Below are 17,104 nucleotides of genomic sequence, written 5' to 3'. Positions count from 1 at the left end.
GGGGGGAGAGAGTAAGAGCATTTCTGTTAGTTTTAGACCTTGCAATATCTCTGTCCTTTCTATTCCTCAACTTGCCAGCTTATCACCTTTCGATCACCTCTCGATCACCTCTCAGGCCTTCACCTTGCTCTTCTCTCTGCCTGTTAGGCTCCATTCCCAAATATTTGCATGCAGGGGTTCCTCAACATTAAGCTCTCAGGTGTCACCTCCTCAGACACATCCCTCCACCGGGCACACTCCGTTACATCATCTGGGTAGCTAGCATCCCAGCCATTTCGCTGTGACCCTGTCCACTCATTGTTTACTTGCTTAATTGTCTCCCCCGACAGCAGCTGAGGATTAGCCCAAGCGACTCTTAGTTTAACCTCAGCCCTTAGCACAGTGGCTGACAGTCAGTAGGTCCTCAACAAACATCTGTTGAATGAATAAATATGCCGCAGTCACCCGGCATGGAGTGAGGACAAATTTGAAGGTCATAGTGAGAGTGGTGTACTTGCAGTGATACTTCACATGAGAATAAGCTAACATTTGCTGAGTTTTTATGGTGTGTCAATCCGTCTGCTGAGCACTTCACATGTATTATCTCATTAGTCTTGATAATAATCCTATGAGGCAGGTAGTTTTATTTTCCTAATTATGAGATGAGAAAACTGAAATGGAGAGATAAAGGAAGGTGTCCAAGGGTCCTTAGAAAACAGCAGAGTTAGAAAATAGAAAGTGGTGGATAAGAAACCAGGACCCCAGGGGGGCTTGGCGCCCGTAGTACAGTGGTTACAGCGCCGGCCACATACACCGAGGGTGGTGGGTTGGAGCCTGGCTCAGACCAGCTAAACAACTGCAACCAAAAAATAGCCGGGCTTTGTGGTGGGCGCCTGTAGTCCCAGCTACTTGGGAGGCTGCGGCAAGAGAATCACTTAAGCCCAAGAGTTAGATGTTGCTGTGAGCTGTGACGCCACAGCACCAAAGGCAACATACTGAGACTGTCTCAAAAAAGAAAAGAAAAGAAACCAGTACCCCGGGGATCTGCTGCCAGCTAGATTCTTAACTACGACACTCTTGCTGCTCCAGAGGAGAAGGCGGGTGGAGGGTGGGGTGGTGGTCAGGGAATGTACATGGCCAGGATGGAGCACCCCTATAAACTGAGAAGTCTAGTTCTCCCAGGGCAAGAGTTGATGGCAGAGAGGATAACGCTGTCCCCCACATGACACTGACGAGGTCCAGAGAGGGTAAGCGACGAGGCCCCAGGCGGACAATTCTACCATCCCCTTCCACTTTCTCCTGGCAGGGACCGCGTTGCGCGCATCGGGCTGGGCGTGATCCTGAACCTGGCAAAGGAGCGCGAACCCTTGGAGCTGGCGCGAAGTGTGGCAGGCATCTTGGAGCACATGTTCAAGCACTCGGAGGAGACGTGTCAACAGCTGGTGGCTGCCGGCGGCCTGGACGCGGTGCTGTACTGGTGCCGCCGCACAGACCCCGCGCTGCTGCGCCACTGCGCGCTGGCGCTGGCCAACTGCGCGCTGCACGGGGGCCAGGCGGTGCAGCGGCGCATGGTGGAGAAGCGCGCCGCGGAGTGGCTCTTCCCGCTCGCCTTCTGCAAGGAGGACGAGCTGCTGCGACTGCATGCTTGCCTCGCGGTGGCGGTGTTGGCAACCAACAAGGAGGTGGAGCGCGAGGTGGAGCGTTCAGGGACGCTGGCGCTCGTGGAGCCGCTTGTGGCCTCGCTAGACCCCGGCCGCTTCGCCCGCTGCCTGGTGGACGCCAGCGACACAAGCCAGGGCCGCGGGCCAGACGACCTGCAGCGCCTCGTGCCGCTGCTCGATTCGTCGCGCTTGGAAGCGCAGTGCATCGGGGCTTTCTACCTCTGCGCTGAGGCTGCCATCAAGAGCCTGCAAGGCAAGACGAAGGTGGGTGCCGGTGTGGAGGAGGGTGAGTCAGTGTTGAGAGAGTCTCTGGGAAGGCTCCCCAGAGGAAGTGACATTCAACTAGGACTTGGAGTTCACATGGGAATTAGATGAAGATAAGACGAAGGTTGAGGGAACTGTCATTCTGGCCTCAAAGAAAAGACTCATACCGTTTTGACTTGGTCTTTGAGGGCAAGAGGAAGACACTGAGTGTTTTACAAAGATCATCCTGGCTGCTGTATGGAAAGGGTGGCATTGGAGGTGAGGGGACCCAAAGGAGGCTGTGACTTGAGGGAGGGGCATTGAGATGGTGGAGGCAGGAGGGTCAGCAGCAGCCAAGAGCAGCGGGTTCAGGGGGTGTTTAAGAGATGGAATTAGGACTGGCAGCAAGTGGCAAGAAAGTGAGTTTGGTGGGGTGTAAGGAGTTTGAGGTGCTGGAGAGATGCCCAACTGGGGGACTTCAGGAGGCAGTTTAGCCATCTGAGTCTGGGAAGGTGGCACCTGGAGACAGAGTCTTGTGGTAGGACATCATTGTGTCAGTCAGATAACCCCCACCTGAGTCCCAAAGGGTCCCCAGAGCCAGGGTCTAATCCACAGCCTTTGCCCTCTATTTTAACTTACTGTGTGAACTTACCTTGATTACCCGGCTTCCTCTCTCTGGGCTTTTTTTTTTTTTTTTTTTTGAGACAGAGTCTCACTTCGTTGTCCTTGGTAGAGAGCTGTGGTGTTATAGCTCACAGCAACTTCAAACACTTGGGCTCAAGTGATTCTCTTGCCTCAGCTTCCTGAGTAGCTGGGACAACCAGCACCCACTACAGCACACGGCTATTTTGTAGAGACTGGGATCTCGCTCTTGCTGAGACTGGTCTCAAACTCCTGAGTTCAAGCAATCCATCCACCTCTGCCTCCCAGAGTCCCAGGATTACAGGGTGGCCTATCATGGTTTTATTTATTTATTTATGTATTTGTTTGAAGTTGCATTATCAACTAGTGACAGTGGCTTTCAGAGTGTGGTATGAGTCCTAGTTGGAGGTGTGGGCCAAACTGTGGGACGATCAAAGCAGGCTTCATGGAGGAGGTGCTAATCAATTTGGAGTTCCACAGCAGGCTGGAGGAATTAAGGGTTTGGAAACACAGTAAGCCCCCCCAGAGGTGTGAGAGCCTTGGTGGGTAGGGGTGGAGGTGGGTGTCAGACAAATGTGGATTGGTGCAAGGTGAGATGAGCTGGGAGTGGTGCCAGGGGCTGTGCTGTGCCCCATCTGGAGGCTATACTCAGAGCTCAGACTTTATCTCAGGGCTGATGGAAGCTGAAGAAGAGACAGGTGAGTTGACCTGGTCAAGAGTCGAGAGAACTTCAGGAGGGAGAATCAGTCAGGGGAATCCACAGGCTTAGTGGCTGAAGGCAGGGCTGGGGCAGACTGTGGGTCTTTCAGAAGTGCAAAGCAGTAGGGGGAGGGACTGGGCACCTTTGAGGACAGCTGGCTAGCTGGTGCACTCTAGATACCCTCTTAACACCTACCCCACCCTCCAAGGTGTTCAGCGAGATTGGTGCCATCCAGAGCCTGAAACGCCTCGTTTCGTACTCCACCAATGGTACCAAGTCGGCGCTGGCCAAGCGCGCACTGCGCCTGCTGGGTGAGGAGGTGCCGCGGCCCATCCTGCCCTGCGTGGCCAGCTGGAAGGAGGCCGAGGTCCAAATGTGGCTGCAGCAGATAGGCTTCTCCCAGTACTGCGAGAGCTTCCGGGTAGAGCCCCGGCGCCGGTAGAGCGCCCTTCCTGGCCTGCATGCTATCAGAGTGCCCTTAGTGGGGTGGGGACCCTGTACTCAGCCACCCTTCGGGTCACCGGGCTCTAATCTGGGTCCCGTCGGCCTCCTCTGCCATCTCCAGTTCCCCCTGCCCCCCTGCATCTTGGGCTGAGGTCCGGGGACTGGGAGGACCCTTCCTAACACCCGGCCCCTGCCCCAGGAGCAGCAGGTGGATGGCGACCTGCTCCTGCGGCTCACTGAGGAGGAACTCCAGGCCGACCTGGGCATGAAATCCGGCATCACTCGCAAAAGGTACAGAGCCTCATCTCCGTCCTACCCGTGCCGCCCATGTCTAACTACCTGCCCCTCTTCCTCCAGCTCATCCAGAGTCTGGACCTCAGGGCCTTCTCTTCCATGGGATGCAGGTTCTTTAGGGAGCTCACGGAGCTCAAGACCTTCGCCAACTACGCTATGTGCGACCGCAGCAACCTGGCCGACTGGCTGGGCAGCCTGGACCCGCGCTTCCGCCAGTACACCTACGGCCTGGTCTGCTGTGGCCTGGACCGCTCCCTGCTGCACCGCGTGTCAGAGCAGCAGCTCCTGGAGGACTGTGGCATCCACGTGGGCGTGCACCGCACCCGCATCATCGCAGCCGCCCGAGGTCAGGCCTCTCCCCACCCCGGCCCAGCCCCATCCCCCGAGCGGGTAGGGGAGACTGAGTGGATGCCAGAGCCCCTCTGTGGATTGACTGAGTACATACACTGTGTCAGACTGGACTCCTCTGAGGATGTAAAGATAAATGCGTTGGCGGGAGCAGTGGCTCTCGCCTATAACACTAGCACTCCATTGCCTGAGCTCAGGAGTAGGGCCCAGTCTCTAAAACATAGCTGGGCATTGTGGCAGGCATCTGTAGTCCCACCTACTTGGAAGGCTGAAGCAAGAGAATCTCTTGAGCCCAAGAGCCCAATTGCTATGAGCCATGATGCCATGGCACTCTACCCAGACTCTGTCTCAAAAAAAAAAAAAAGATAAATATGTTGTTGCCCTTTGCCCTCAAGAAGTTCCCAGTCTGGGGGCAGCGCCTTTGGCGCTGGCCCCATATACCAGAGGTGGCAGGTTCAAACCTGGCCCTGGCCAAAAACTGCAAAAAAAAAAAAGACGTTCCCAGTCTGAGGTGTGTGAGGGAGGAAGGTATCTATATTAACAGGAAGGTGGCCCCAGCAGGAAGCATGCCCAGGACTCCAGTGGGAGCCCAGTGAAAGTGTGGTCTAGACTTGGAGAGCAGGGGATGCCTGACCATGTCCTGAAGGATGTATGGGGTAAGGCAGGGATGTCAGTAGGAAGAGCAGCCCAGGCAGAGGGAGGAAGAGTGGGCATGTACGGAGGTGTGGAGGTAGGAGGAGCAGAGTGGCAGAGGGGTATGGGTGGGAACACGGAGTTGGGTGAAGGACGTGTCCTCTTAGCCAACATTTTACAAAATACGGGTCTGGAGGGGCTTTACAGTGAATTCTAGGGCTGTAGCAACCCTCTTTATTTACTGATTTATTTTTATCTACTAATTTACCATTTATCTAGTATTTACCATCAATTACTATATACTAGGTAGAGTATTAAGTTTCTAAGGTATTATCTCATTAATCGCTACATCAATTTTATGCAATGGTGTTCAGTTTTTTAAATGAACTTGAAAAACTTCTGTTACCCTGGGGTTGAGTGCCGTGGTGTTGTCACAACTCACAGCAACCTCAAACTCCTGGAATCAAGCAGTCTTCATGCCTTAGCTTGAGTACCTGGGACTACAGGTGTGCACCACCACACTTGGCTAGTTTTTCTATTTTCAGTAGAGATGGGTTCTCACTCTTGCTCAGACTGATCTCAAACTCCTGAGCTCAATCATTTCACCTGTTTCAGCCTCCCAGAGTGCTAGGATTACACGCATGAGTCACTGTACCCAGCCCTTTAAAAAATTTTTAAGCATAAAAAGAGGCACCAAAAATGTCCAACTTGAGGAGGTCCATAACCTCCATTATAATCAAAGATACAGAACATTTCCACAGCGGTTCTTAATTTTAAAGATAATGAAACTATGATTTAAAGAATTTAAATACATTTCCCAAGGTTATAGAAGCCATTAGATGGTAGAACTGGGATTCAAGCTGTCTTTCTGCTTCCTAAACAGACAAATGTTGTGAGTATTAAGTCTGAATATCATGGGAAGATGAATTACTTCATTTTAACCACTCATTCAGCAAGCACCTACCAGGGACAAGGGAATAGGCATTGGCCCCATTCTTATGCTTCAACTGAAGCAGGTCAGCTTTTATAATTTCTATGTTGCAGCTCTCAAAAAAATCTAAGAGTTCATTTTTGCACAGTAGGAGAGGCCGAGGTGGAAAATAGCTTACAAAAAAAATCTCTTTCCGAGGCCGGGCATGGTGGCTCATGCTTGTAATCCTAGCACTCTGGGAGAATGAAGCAGGTGGATTGCCTGAGTTCACTGGTTCGAGACCAGCCTGAGCTAGAGTGAGACCATATTTCTAAAAAAATAGCCAGGCATTGTGGCGGGCGCCTGTAGTCCCAGCTACCTGAGAGACTGAGGCAAGAAACTCGCTTGTGCCCAGGAGTTTGAGGTTGCTGTGAGCTATGAAGCCACGGCACTCTAACTCTAACAAAGGTGACAAAGTGACACTCTGTCTCAAAAAAATCACTTCTCTAGGGAATAGGGAGTCATGCACATCTTTTATGAATCATTTTGCATGATCATATTTGGATTTTAGAAAGATCCTCTGAGGCTGAGCACAGTGGCTCACGCCTGTAATCCTAGCACTCTGGGAGGCCGAGGTGGGTGGATTGCTTGAGTTCAGGAGTTTGAAACCAGCCTGGACAAGATCAAGACCTTGTCTCTCCAAAAAAAATTGAAAAACTAACCAAAGCTTGTGGTCCCAGCTACTTGGGAGGCTGAGGCAAGAGGATCGATTGAGCCTAGGAGTCTGAGGCTGCTGTGAGCTATGATGATGCCACAGCACTCTACCTAGGTGAGTGAGACTACCTGGGACAGAGTGAGAATGTCTCAAAAAAAAGAAATAAAGAAATAAAAAGAAAGATCCTCTGGTAGCTATGGGAAATGGACTCTGCTGGGCAATCCTTGCTGGACTGGGGGAAGCCATTGCTAGGCTGGACAGTAAGAGGGTCCTAGGGCTGATGTCAGGATGTTTAGTAGAACCATCAGAACACAGTGCCTGGCTCTGAGTATTGAGCATCAACTCCATGAGGGCAGAATGTTGTCTGTTTTGTTCACTACAATATCCCAAACACTAAGGATAGTACCTGGCACACAGTCAGTGCTTACTAAATATTTGTTGACTGGTTGAATGAGAAATAGGAGTTGAAGCTGATGCCCAGTACTCAGAGGCTTATCGCTTTTTCTGGTGGGAAACTAGATAGAAGGAGCAAGGGAAGGATCATGTGTTGAGTCTGGAACACCCTGGGGCAGCTGGCTGTGCAGGTCTGGAGTTCCAGAGGGAGGGTAAGGATGAAAGTGTGTATCAATGCCCTTAAAACACAATGCCTGCCTCCTGGAAGGAGCTCACCAGGAGTTGTGACTTTCCTTCTGTAGGCCCCCTCAGTGACCCTTTTTGGAACTAGCTACCCTGGCTGGGCTGGGCTGAGAGGGCTGGTTGGTCAGAGAACTGAGTCCCAGGGGATGATGCACCTATGGCGGGAGAGGGGGGTCCACTCACACATGCTCTCTCATCTGCCTCAGAAATGCTACACTCCCCACTGCCCTGCACTGGCTGCAAGCCCAGCGGGGACACCCCGGATGTCTTCATCAGCTACCGCAGGAGCTCAGGCTCCCAGTTGGCCAGGTGAGGAGGAGCGGGCAGGCAGCTGGGGCCCTTGATGCGAGGTCATGGCCATGACCTATGACCTGTTTTCAGCCTCTTGAAAGTGCACCTGCAGCTGCATGGCTTCAGTGTCTTCATTGATGTGGAGAAGCTGGAAGCTGGCAAGTTTGAGGACAAGCTCATCCAGAGTGTCATGAGTGCCCGCAACTTCGTGCTGGTGCTGTCAGCCGGGGCACTGGACAAGTGCATCGAGGACCATGACTGCAAGGACTGGGTGCACAAGGTAGGTGCTGGCCTGTACCTCTGCGGCCCAGGAGACAGGGTCCTCCTACCATGCCTTCTTGTCTGTGTACCCCAACAACATTTAGCCCTGTAGCACCTCCTGGGCCCGGCTGGAAGTCAGGACCCGCAGCTCATTATAAGGGTAACTTTAGCAAGCCGCTCAGGCTCTCTGAGCCTCGGTTTTCTTATCTATGAAATGGGGATAACTTACCTGTCCTACTTGTAGGATTATTGTGAGGGTCAAAAGGGATGAAAATGCTTTGAAAAATAACTTCTGCAAGAGACAGGAGACCATAGTGACAGGCAGAATGGAATCTTTGTGGAGAGCACAAAACCGAGATTTTGAATCCTGGCTCTGGACTTGGATGAGTTACTTAACTCTGATTAGCTTCACATTTATGTATTACTGGAAACTGAGGATAATAATGGAGGTAGTAATAGTACTTCACTCCCTAGGCTATTGTTACAAGGATTAAAAGAGCTAGAATTTGTGAAATGCTTAGTAGAATGCCTGGTCCATAGTAACTGCTCAATAATAGCAGCAATTATTACTATTAATATAATTATTAGGGACTACAACATGTGATATATTCACCATTGTATCATCGGTACTGGACACACTGAACTCATTGAATATGTATAGGATGGATGGATGGGTCCATAATCATTACTCAGCCTGTAGGAATTGAGGTTGCAGCTGATTATGGATCCAGCTGATGTAGTAGTTATCTGAGATAGGGCTCTTTTCCTCCATCAGCTGAGGAGACAAGAATACACCCACAATAACTAGATCATATACAAGTTGGTGGAAATGCTAAGCCAGACAGGTGAACCTCTTGTTTGCTGCAAGAGTATGGAGAAGAGAGAGCATCAAGGACTAGAATAATCAGGGTAGGCTTCATGGAGGAAGTGTGACTTGAGAAGAGTCTTGGGAATTTAGATGAGTGGGAGGCAAGGCATCCCAGGCAGGGGGAACGGCCTGAGCAAAGGAATAAAGGTAGGGATGAAAAAAGTGCCCAAAGCCTATGTGCATCTGCCTTGTCCATCTCACAGATGAAGAGACCCAGGCCTAGAAAAGCAGAATAATTTTCCCCTGGCCACACTACTAGTGTAGAAATCAGAAAAGTTTGGCTTCAAACTCTGTCTGACTCCAAAGCCCAGGTGCTTTCCCAGAACCCACACTGTATTCCATGGCACAGATCTGAAGGGTTGAGAGGGAAGGGGTTGGGATAGAGTTGGATTCAACTGACACTACAGTATCTCTTCCCAACTCCACATTGAGAAGCTATTGGCAGCTTGAAATCAGCCACGGTTGGAGTATTTACATCAAGGAAATTGGCAGCCACCACAAATCAGGATTTTGTTTGTTTGGTTGGTTGGTTGAATTCCTCCCTCCCCCCATCCTACATTGTTATAAACTTACCACTGCACCACTGTCGGAACAAAAACTATAGAACCAGTTCATAAGTGTGTAAAGGCAGGGAGAAGTCCTTTACTTGAAGCACTGGGAAACAGGGGGAGGTGCTGGGGCCTTGGGTTTTAGGAAGATGGCTCTGATACTAGCATGCAGTCCTGTTTGACAGTGCAAAGAAGGTGAAGCCCCGGAGATGGTGTTGGAGGAGCTGAGTGCTAGGCTTGGGTGATGGAAGGGCAGTGGGTCAGGGAAGTATCCTGGGGGAATGTGGCTGATGAGCCCCAGCAGGTGGCAGGCAGGGTTCTGAGAGAAAGGGAGGAGGGTCTGTGAGCTCCCTGAAAGTTCAGACCTTGTCTTATTCATGCTGTATTCCCGGTGCCTGAACCTGTGCATAGTACAAAGAAGGCTCTACAGTTTAGGGAATAATTGAATCAATGATTAAGCATATGAGTGATTCTGATGAAGCCGAAATGACTGGCAGAGCCATACATATCTACTAAGTTTACCAGATCAGAAGACTTGACTTGAATCAAATTTATATTCTTAACCAGCTGAGTGACCTTGAACTAGCCATTTTCCCCTTTCTGGCCAGCCTATGAATCTGTGCAGTGAACAATCTATATAATCCTGGATGAAACAAATGCTAAAGGTTCCAAAATAAGTTGCTATAGGATGAGATCATCCAAATGCTCAGCAGAGAGGCAGCAGGGCTTGGGTGAAGCAGCCTGGACTTGAACTCTGGAGGCTTGAGTAGGAGGCCTGGGCGGCCTTGGGCTGGGCACATGTGTGACTTGTAAGTCCCTTTCCCTCTCTGGGCTTCCTTCTCTTCATCTGTAAAATGGAGCTGGTCGAAGTTACGCATGTTATGCATGTTCTGTCCCCAGGAAAGAACATTGTTGGCACCCATTGTCCCAGCAGATGGCAAGGAGGTGGGAGGCAGGCAGCGTGACAAGAGCCTTTGGCTTGGACCTATCTCAAAGGCTCCGTCATCCCTCTTTGGTTGTTTTTAGTGCTTAATTGCTTCTGGTTTTAAGACTCCTTTCCCTGAAGCCACATTTAGTGAGTAATCAATATGGAAAACCACAAGTGAACTACACTCAAGAAAGTCTAATCCCTGGGGTTCCCCCTTGAAAGGGAAAAAAAAAATCAATAAGCACTTACCAGAGCCCATTAATAGTGAGTAATATCCTCAGAACAACCTTGTGAAGTAGGTTTTATTATTTCCACTTTCCAGAGGAGGAATAATAATAACTATTATTTATTAAGCATGCACTATATGCTAAGCACTATTCTAATCACTTGCTGTGGAATGTTGCATATATTCTATGCCACAACCCTAGAAGATACTATCTATCATTAACCCTATTTTATATATTAGAAAACTAACTTTGAGATCCTGTTAGATTTATGTCAGTCACAGAGCTGCGGCCAAGACTCAGTGTGAACCCAGATATGATGGTTCTGGAGTGTAGACCCTGACTGTCATCTCATTCATTCATTCATTCATCCACTAAATACTTAGCAAAAGCAACTATGGGCAGGGTTCTGTGAAAGATCCTGAGATATAAGGTGAATAAAAAACAGATGTGATCCCTGCTCTTATGTTCAACAGAGAACACAAGTATTAAATAAATTACACGTTAATTAATTAATCTTTTGTATAGAAATGAGTTTTGCTGTATTTCCCAGGCTGAAGTGCAAGGGCATCATGATAGCTCACTGTGTTCTCTAACTCCTGGGCTCAAGTGAAACTCCTGCCTCAGCCTCCTGAGTAGTTAGGACTATAGGTGCATGCCACCATGCCTGGCTTATTTTTCTTCTTTTTAGAGGTAAGATCTTGCTGTGTTTCCCAGGCTGGTCTCAAACTTCTAGGCTCAAGTGATCCTCTTACCTCAGCCTCCCAAAGTGCGGGGATTACAGGTGTGAGCCAGCTCACCCAGCCCCAGCCTAATTAAATTTGCAACTGTAACGTGTGATGCAGAGCTATGAGAGACTATAATAGGGGGATCTGACTTGGTCAAGGAAGTAAGAGACAACATCCCTGGAAAAGTGTTGATTGAGCTCAGATCAGAAAAATGAATGGGGCTCGGCGCCTGTGGCTCAAGCGGCTAAGGCACCAGCCACATACACCTGAGCTGGCAGGTTCGAATTCAGCTTGGGCCTTTCAAACAACAGTGACGGCTGCAACCAAAAAATAGCCGGGCGTTGTAGCAAGGTGCCTGTAGTCCTGGCTACTTGGGAGGCGGAGGCAGGAGAATCGATTAAGCCCAGGAGTTGGAGGTTGCTGTGAGCTGTGATGCAACAGCACTCTACCCAGAGCAACAGCTTGAGGCTCTGTCTCAAAAAAAAAAAGAAAGAAAGAAAAATGAGTGGGCATTATCTAGGTGAGGGGGCAGGGAAGCTTCTTCTGTGTGGTTTGGAGGAGAGTGCAGGGATAGGGGTTGGGAAGTGGGCTGTGTCCCACCACACAGGGCCTTACAGGCCACATTAAGGAGTCTGGACTTTATTCTAACAACCATGTAAAATCTTGAAGTTTGCTAGGCAGGTGGCTCAAGGCTTCCTAGCACTCTGGGAAGGCAAGGCAGGTAGATTGCTTGAGCTCAGGAATTCAAGACCAGCCTGTGCAAGAGCGAGACCCCACCTCTAAAACTAGCAGGGCGCTGTGGCAGGCACCTGCAGTCCCAGCAACTTGGGAAGCTGAGGCAAGAGGATCACTTGAGCCCAAGAGTTTGAGGTTGCTGTGGACTGTGACTCCATGGCACTATACTGAGGGTGACAAAGTGAGACTCCGTCTCAAGAAAAAAACCAAAAAATAAAGTCTTGAAGTTTAAGTCAGGGGTGACATGATCAGATCGGCATGACCTTTTGTGAAGATTAGCTTGGTGAAAGGGTGAGTTAGAGGGAGAAAGAGTAGTTGGGTAGAGCTCTGGTGCGGGGTAAAGATAATGGGAGTTGGGGTAGGATGGCAGTGAGGTAGAGATGGAATCAAGAAGTAAGTAAGGAGTGCAGTTGGCAGGCTGCGTGATGGGTCAGTCTGGGTGCAGGAGCGTGATGTTTTACTTCTGACAGCAAATTTTTCCCACACCAACAACTAATTGTCCAATTTTCTAACACCAGCTTGGCCTACAATTCAATTCAATTCTGAAGTGTCAGACTCCACAGGTTTAAGAGCTCAGCTCCACCTCCCCCTCACTTCAGACATTAGTTGGAGGCCCGGGTCCTCAGACAATGGCACTTTTGTCTGATTTGGCTACAAATTTGGGTGTTCCATGACTCCTCCAATAATTCACTAGAATGACTCACAAAATTCAGGAAGCAATTTACTGTCAGTGGTTTAATATGTGAACCTTAAATAATGAGATTCAGAAAATATGATTAAGTATAGAGTTTATTTGAGCTTGAGATTGGCCAGCCAGCCTTCCAAATGGGGCCAGCCTTCCAAAGTGAAGTCAAGGTTTCACTTGTATAGGCAGAGACAGAAATTTGAGCAGCATTACACTTCCTGCATGAGACCAGTGCATATATTACAGCATTTGAATGGTTACAGATTGCTACATTCCAAGGGACATTACTTTATTACTCCATAGCAAGGGATAGCCATCTGAGGGCTTTTTATCTCTGGTTCCATTGGTCTTCCTAATTATTTACAGGAACAAACAAAGGCTAACTCATGCCACATAGCCACATTCATTTTAAGGCTCGGGATAATTTAAAGTTCCAATAGCTTTAAGTTTGATTATTTACTAAAGCTTGAATTATTTAATTTCACAATTATAAAGAATACAACTTATGACAAGGGTAGCACTCGACTGGCAAAGATTTCACAGACCACCAAGGCTTGTATGAGAGGTCTTTATTGGTAGAGGAGGGATGCGGCAGAGCAGCACTAAGGAGGAGAGAAAAGAGGAGATAAAAAGAGGAGAGCAAAGAGGGAGAGAGAGGAGGAGAGAGGAAGAGAGAAGAGAGATTAAAAGAGAAGCGCACCCGTATATAGGTTCGGTTATAGGGAAAGTCTTAGAATGATGACGGGATGGTAGGATAGCCAATAAGGAGTTACTGCTCTGGCAGGAAGAGCCCTTAGGGGCGAGCCATAAGTTTGAAATTTTCAACGGGTAATTGGGACAGGGAGATGAGGTAAGTTCTGCAACTGGGAGATGGACTTTCTGGGAAAGAGGCTTTTCTGAGGCAATTACCTAACAACTCAAGAATAACCAAATGGAAGAGCTGCAGAGGACAGGGTCTGGAGGGGAGGGGCACAGAGCTTCTATGCCCTCTCCAGGGGTACCACCTTCCCAGCAGCTAGATGTGTTCACTAGCCTGGAAGCTCTTCAGACCCCATGTTTCAGGGTTTTGGGTTTTTTTGCAGCTTTTTGGCCCAGGCTGAGTTTGAACCCACCACCTCCAGCATATGGGGCTGGCGCCCTACCCTTTTGAGCCACAGGCATTGCCCATGGGTTTTTCTTTTTTTTTTTTTTTTTTTTTTTTTGAGACAGAGTCTTGCTATGTCGCCCTTGGTAGAGTGCCGTGGCATCACAGCAACCTCAAACTCTTGGGCTTAAGCAATTCTCTTGCCTCAGCCTCCCAAGCAGCTGGGACTACAGGTGTCTGCCACAATGCCCAGCTTTTTTTTTTTTTTTTTTTTTTCTGTTTTTGGCCTGGGCTGGTTTTGAACCCGCCACCTCTGGTATATGGGGCTAGCGCCTTACTCCTTTGTATCACAGGCGCCACAGCTATTTTTTGTTGCAGTTGTCGTTGTTTAGCAGGCCTGGGCCGAGTTTAAACCTGCCACCTTCAGTGTATGTGGCTGGCGCTGTAACCACTGTGTTACAGGTGCTGAGCCCCATGTTTCAGGGGGTTTATGGAGATTATTACATAGGTGTATTTGATTCAATCATTGGCTGTTGCTGATTGAACTCAGAGGCCCTCTCCAGAGGCCATAGAGTGTGGCTGCGAGTTCCAACGCTCTAATCACACCTTGATCTTCCTGGTGACCAGGCCTCTTCCTAAAGTTCTCTAGGCCATCCCCATCTCCAGTTAGGATCATCTCATCAGCATATAAAAGACATTCATCACTCAGGAGATTCCAAAGGTTTTAGGAGCTCTGTGCCTGGAACCCTGGCAAAGACCAAATATTTATTATTTTATTATACTACAAGGGGGAAGGGAGAAATGAAGGTGGACTTCAGGACCAAGGTCTCACCCTGGGTCCAACCTCAGTCTAGTGTCCTTCCCAGAGCCCACCTGGCTCCAGGATCCCTGGATGGGGACAGAGGTATCTTCCTTCTTCTTTCTCCAGGAGATTGTGACTGCTTTAAGCTGTGGCAAGAACATCGTGCCAATCATTGATGGCTTCGAGTGGCCTGAGCCCCACGTCCTGCCTGAGGACATGCAGGCTGTGCTTACCTTCAATGGCATCAAGTGAGCCACAGGGCCCTGGGGACTGAGGGGGGGCAGTACCAATCACCCTAATAGGCAACTAGGCAGCACGTGGCATAGTGGCTGCACCTGCCCAACTCCCTGACCCATGTGGCCTCTGTACCAACAGGTGGTCCCACGAGTACCAGGAGGCCACCATTGAGAAGATCATCCGTTTCCTGCAGGGCCGCTCCTCCCGGGACTCATCTGCGGGCTCTGACACCAGTTTGGAAGGTGCTGCACCCATGGGCCCGACCTAATCCGTCCCCAGTTCCCAAGTCCTGCTGTGACTCCCATGTCCATCATCCTCTCTAAAGGACCAGCTCCTGCAACTGGCCTCCCTGGGCTGAGACAGCCTGGGCTCTTCTCAGGAAATGGCTCTGTCTGTCTCCACCCTCATGGCCCCCCTGAAACTCACCCTCCTCAGTATTTGGAAAGTGAAGGGCATAGGTGTGGGATGGGGTACACCTTCCCCAGGCCCTGACCTCATGTCCTCTGTCTTGGGCGTAGGGAGGGTCCCTGGTCAGTTCTGGAGGCACTAGAGGCACAGCAGTCGGCTTGAGGAGGGTAAAGACTGGCAGCCTCCAGCAGGAGTCAGGGCAGTGCCCAGCCCTCTCAGCTTGGGCCCAGGAGTCAGCAGAGATGAAAGCCCAGCAATGCTCTGCACCCAGATCATGCCCAGTGCCTGGGTTCACCAACTCTTTCCACTCTGTGGCCTTGCCCTGTAACCATCTAGTGCCCCCACCCAGCCTTCCTTTGATGTGGTATCCTTTGCAATATCCAAGGCTAGGGTTGGGCCAAACTGGCCCCTGTTCTGACTGCTCTGTAGCTGCAGAGTGCTCAAGAACCTTCTGCTTGGGCCTTGGCCTTGGCCTGGGCCTGGGCAAAGAGAAGCCAAGTCTCAAAGCCCACCTTAGCCCAGGCCTTGGTGCTGTGCCTCAGGCTTCTGCCTGGTCTGGCCAACCTATCATCCTGCATCTCCCAAAGGCTGCCCACTCTTTTGCTCAGGGATGTGGTGGCCTCTCTAAACAGCAAAAGCAGCCTGGGCGGAACCTGAAGCTCTCTGGGAAGAGGCAGGATCCCAAAGAAGGAAAAAGGTTATTACCCAGGGCAGCTTCTCCAGTTTTAACATGCATTCAAATCGCCTGGGAATCTTGTTAAAATTCAACTCAAGAGGCTGGGCTGGTGGCTCACACCTATAATCCTAGCACTCTGGGAGGCCAAGATGGGAGAATCTTGGCTAGAGACCCCACCTCTACTAAAAATAGAAAAATTAGCCAGGCATGGAGATGGGTACCTATAATCCCAGCTACTCAGGAGGCTGAGGCAGGAGGATCACTTGAACCCAGGAGTGTGTGATTGCTGAGCTAGGCTAAGGGCATGGCACTCTAGCCTGGATAACAGAGTGAGACTTGTCTTTAAGAAAAAAAAAAATCAATTTAGGTGATCTGGAATGGGGCCTGAGACTCTGCATTTCTTATAAATTCCCAGGTGAGCTGATGCTGATGCCTTTTTTTTAAACCTATAAGGACCAACCAAAGGGCTAATGCTTTGAACAGCAAGTCCCTAGAAAATGAATCCCTCACAAATCTTTGCCATTTCCCAGGCACTCTACTCCAAGACGTGGTCTCTGTAGTCACCACAACTCTAGGGGGGTACTATCAGCCCCATTCCACAGATAAGGACACTGAGGCTCAGAAAAGTTGTGTGATAAGCCCGGTTTCCCAAGTTATTAGTGGCAGCCCTGGATCCAGACTGAGGCCTCCAGGCACCCAGAACACTGCTGTGGAACTGCTCTCCTAAGAAGCACCCTGGGGACTCTGTCCCAGGTGGGCTGTTATTTCTCCCTTGCCTCAAAGAATCTAGCAGTGGGGGATAGGATTTTGCAAGGAAAGGCTGACCAGGGGCTGTAGAATTGTTTCCTAACTTCTCCCACCAGATGTGATCCCCACAATCACACACTGGGATTGTGAGCAGGAATGCCCCGCTGCCTCTCCTTCCATTGGGATGAGAGGGCAAGAAAGTATCTTCCATGTCATAAACCAGACTCCAGTCAGTGGGGCAGCTGGACCTGCCCTGCCTCTCCCCTCCTGAGGGCTGCGGGTCCAAACATCAAGGCTGGCTCAGCCACTAGCCCCATCCCTGCCATGCTTGCCGGGTTACTCCTAGCTCTTGGGCCACACCATCAGAGTCAAAGTCTCACCCCAGGTTTGGGACCCCTTCCTTCTACTCCCCTCCCTGCCAAAGATCCCGTGCAGCCAGTCTGGGCCCCAACTCTGGCTGCATTCGATCCTCCCTTCCTCACGCTCACTAGTGCCAGGCCCAGGGCTGGGGCATGGATGTCAAGAACGGGGCAGACCAGAGGCTGGCCTCGCAGTCGGTGACAATACAATGTATGAGTATCTCTAGGAGATGCTGTCTGTCTTCCAGTCTCCCGTCAGTCCCTCTCCCTCCTGAAGTCCTCGTGGGCAGTACTGTCAAGTTTTCATTCTCTGGCACG

General features: G+C 50.1%; 1 protein-coding gene across 1 annotated transcript in view; it reads left to right on the top strand.

The window, feature by feature from the left end:
- SARM1 (sterile alpha and TIR motif containing 1) overlaps window positions 1-14,986 on the top strand; it is a 22,561-nt gene extending 7,575 nt beyond the window's left edge. The window contains exons 2-9 of the mRNA XM_003797160.3: window positions 1,286-1,904; window positions 3,434-3,646; window positions 3,869-3,960; window positions 4,074-4,309; window positions 7,412-7,514; window positions 7,587-7,776; window positions 14,486-14,607; window positions 14,735-14,986. Coding sequence (XP_003797208.1) covers window positions 1,286-1,904; window positions 3,434-3,646; window positions 3,869-3,960; window positions 4,074-4,309; window positions 7,412-7,514; window positions 7,587-7,776; window positions 14,486-14,607; window positions 14,735-14,864 — 1,705 coding nt within the window. The 3' untranslated portion in view covers window positions 14,865-14,986. The remainder of the gene's footprint in view (window positions 1-1,285; window positions 1,905-3,433; window positions 3,647-3,868; window positions 3,961-4,073; window positions 4,310-7,411; window positions 7,515-7,586; window positions 7,777-14,485; window positions 14,608-14,734) is intronic.
- Window positions 14,987-17,104: the final 2,118 nt, after the last annotated feature.

This window comes from Otolemur garnettii, unplaced genomic scaffold (assembly GCF_000181295.1).
Source record: "Otolemur garnettii isolate 467f Iridium unplaced genomic scaffold, OtoGar3 scaffold00112, whole genome shotgun sequence".
In the NCBI taxonomy this organism is placed as follows: Eukaryota; Metazoa; Chordata; class Mammalia; order Primates; family Galagidae; genus Otolemur; species Otolemur garnettii.
This window is presented reverse-complemented; position numbering and strand designations above follow the sequence as displayed.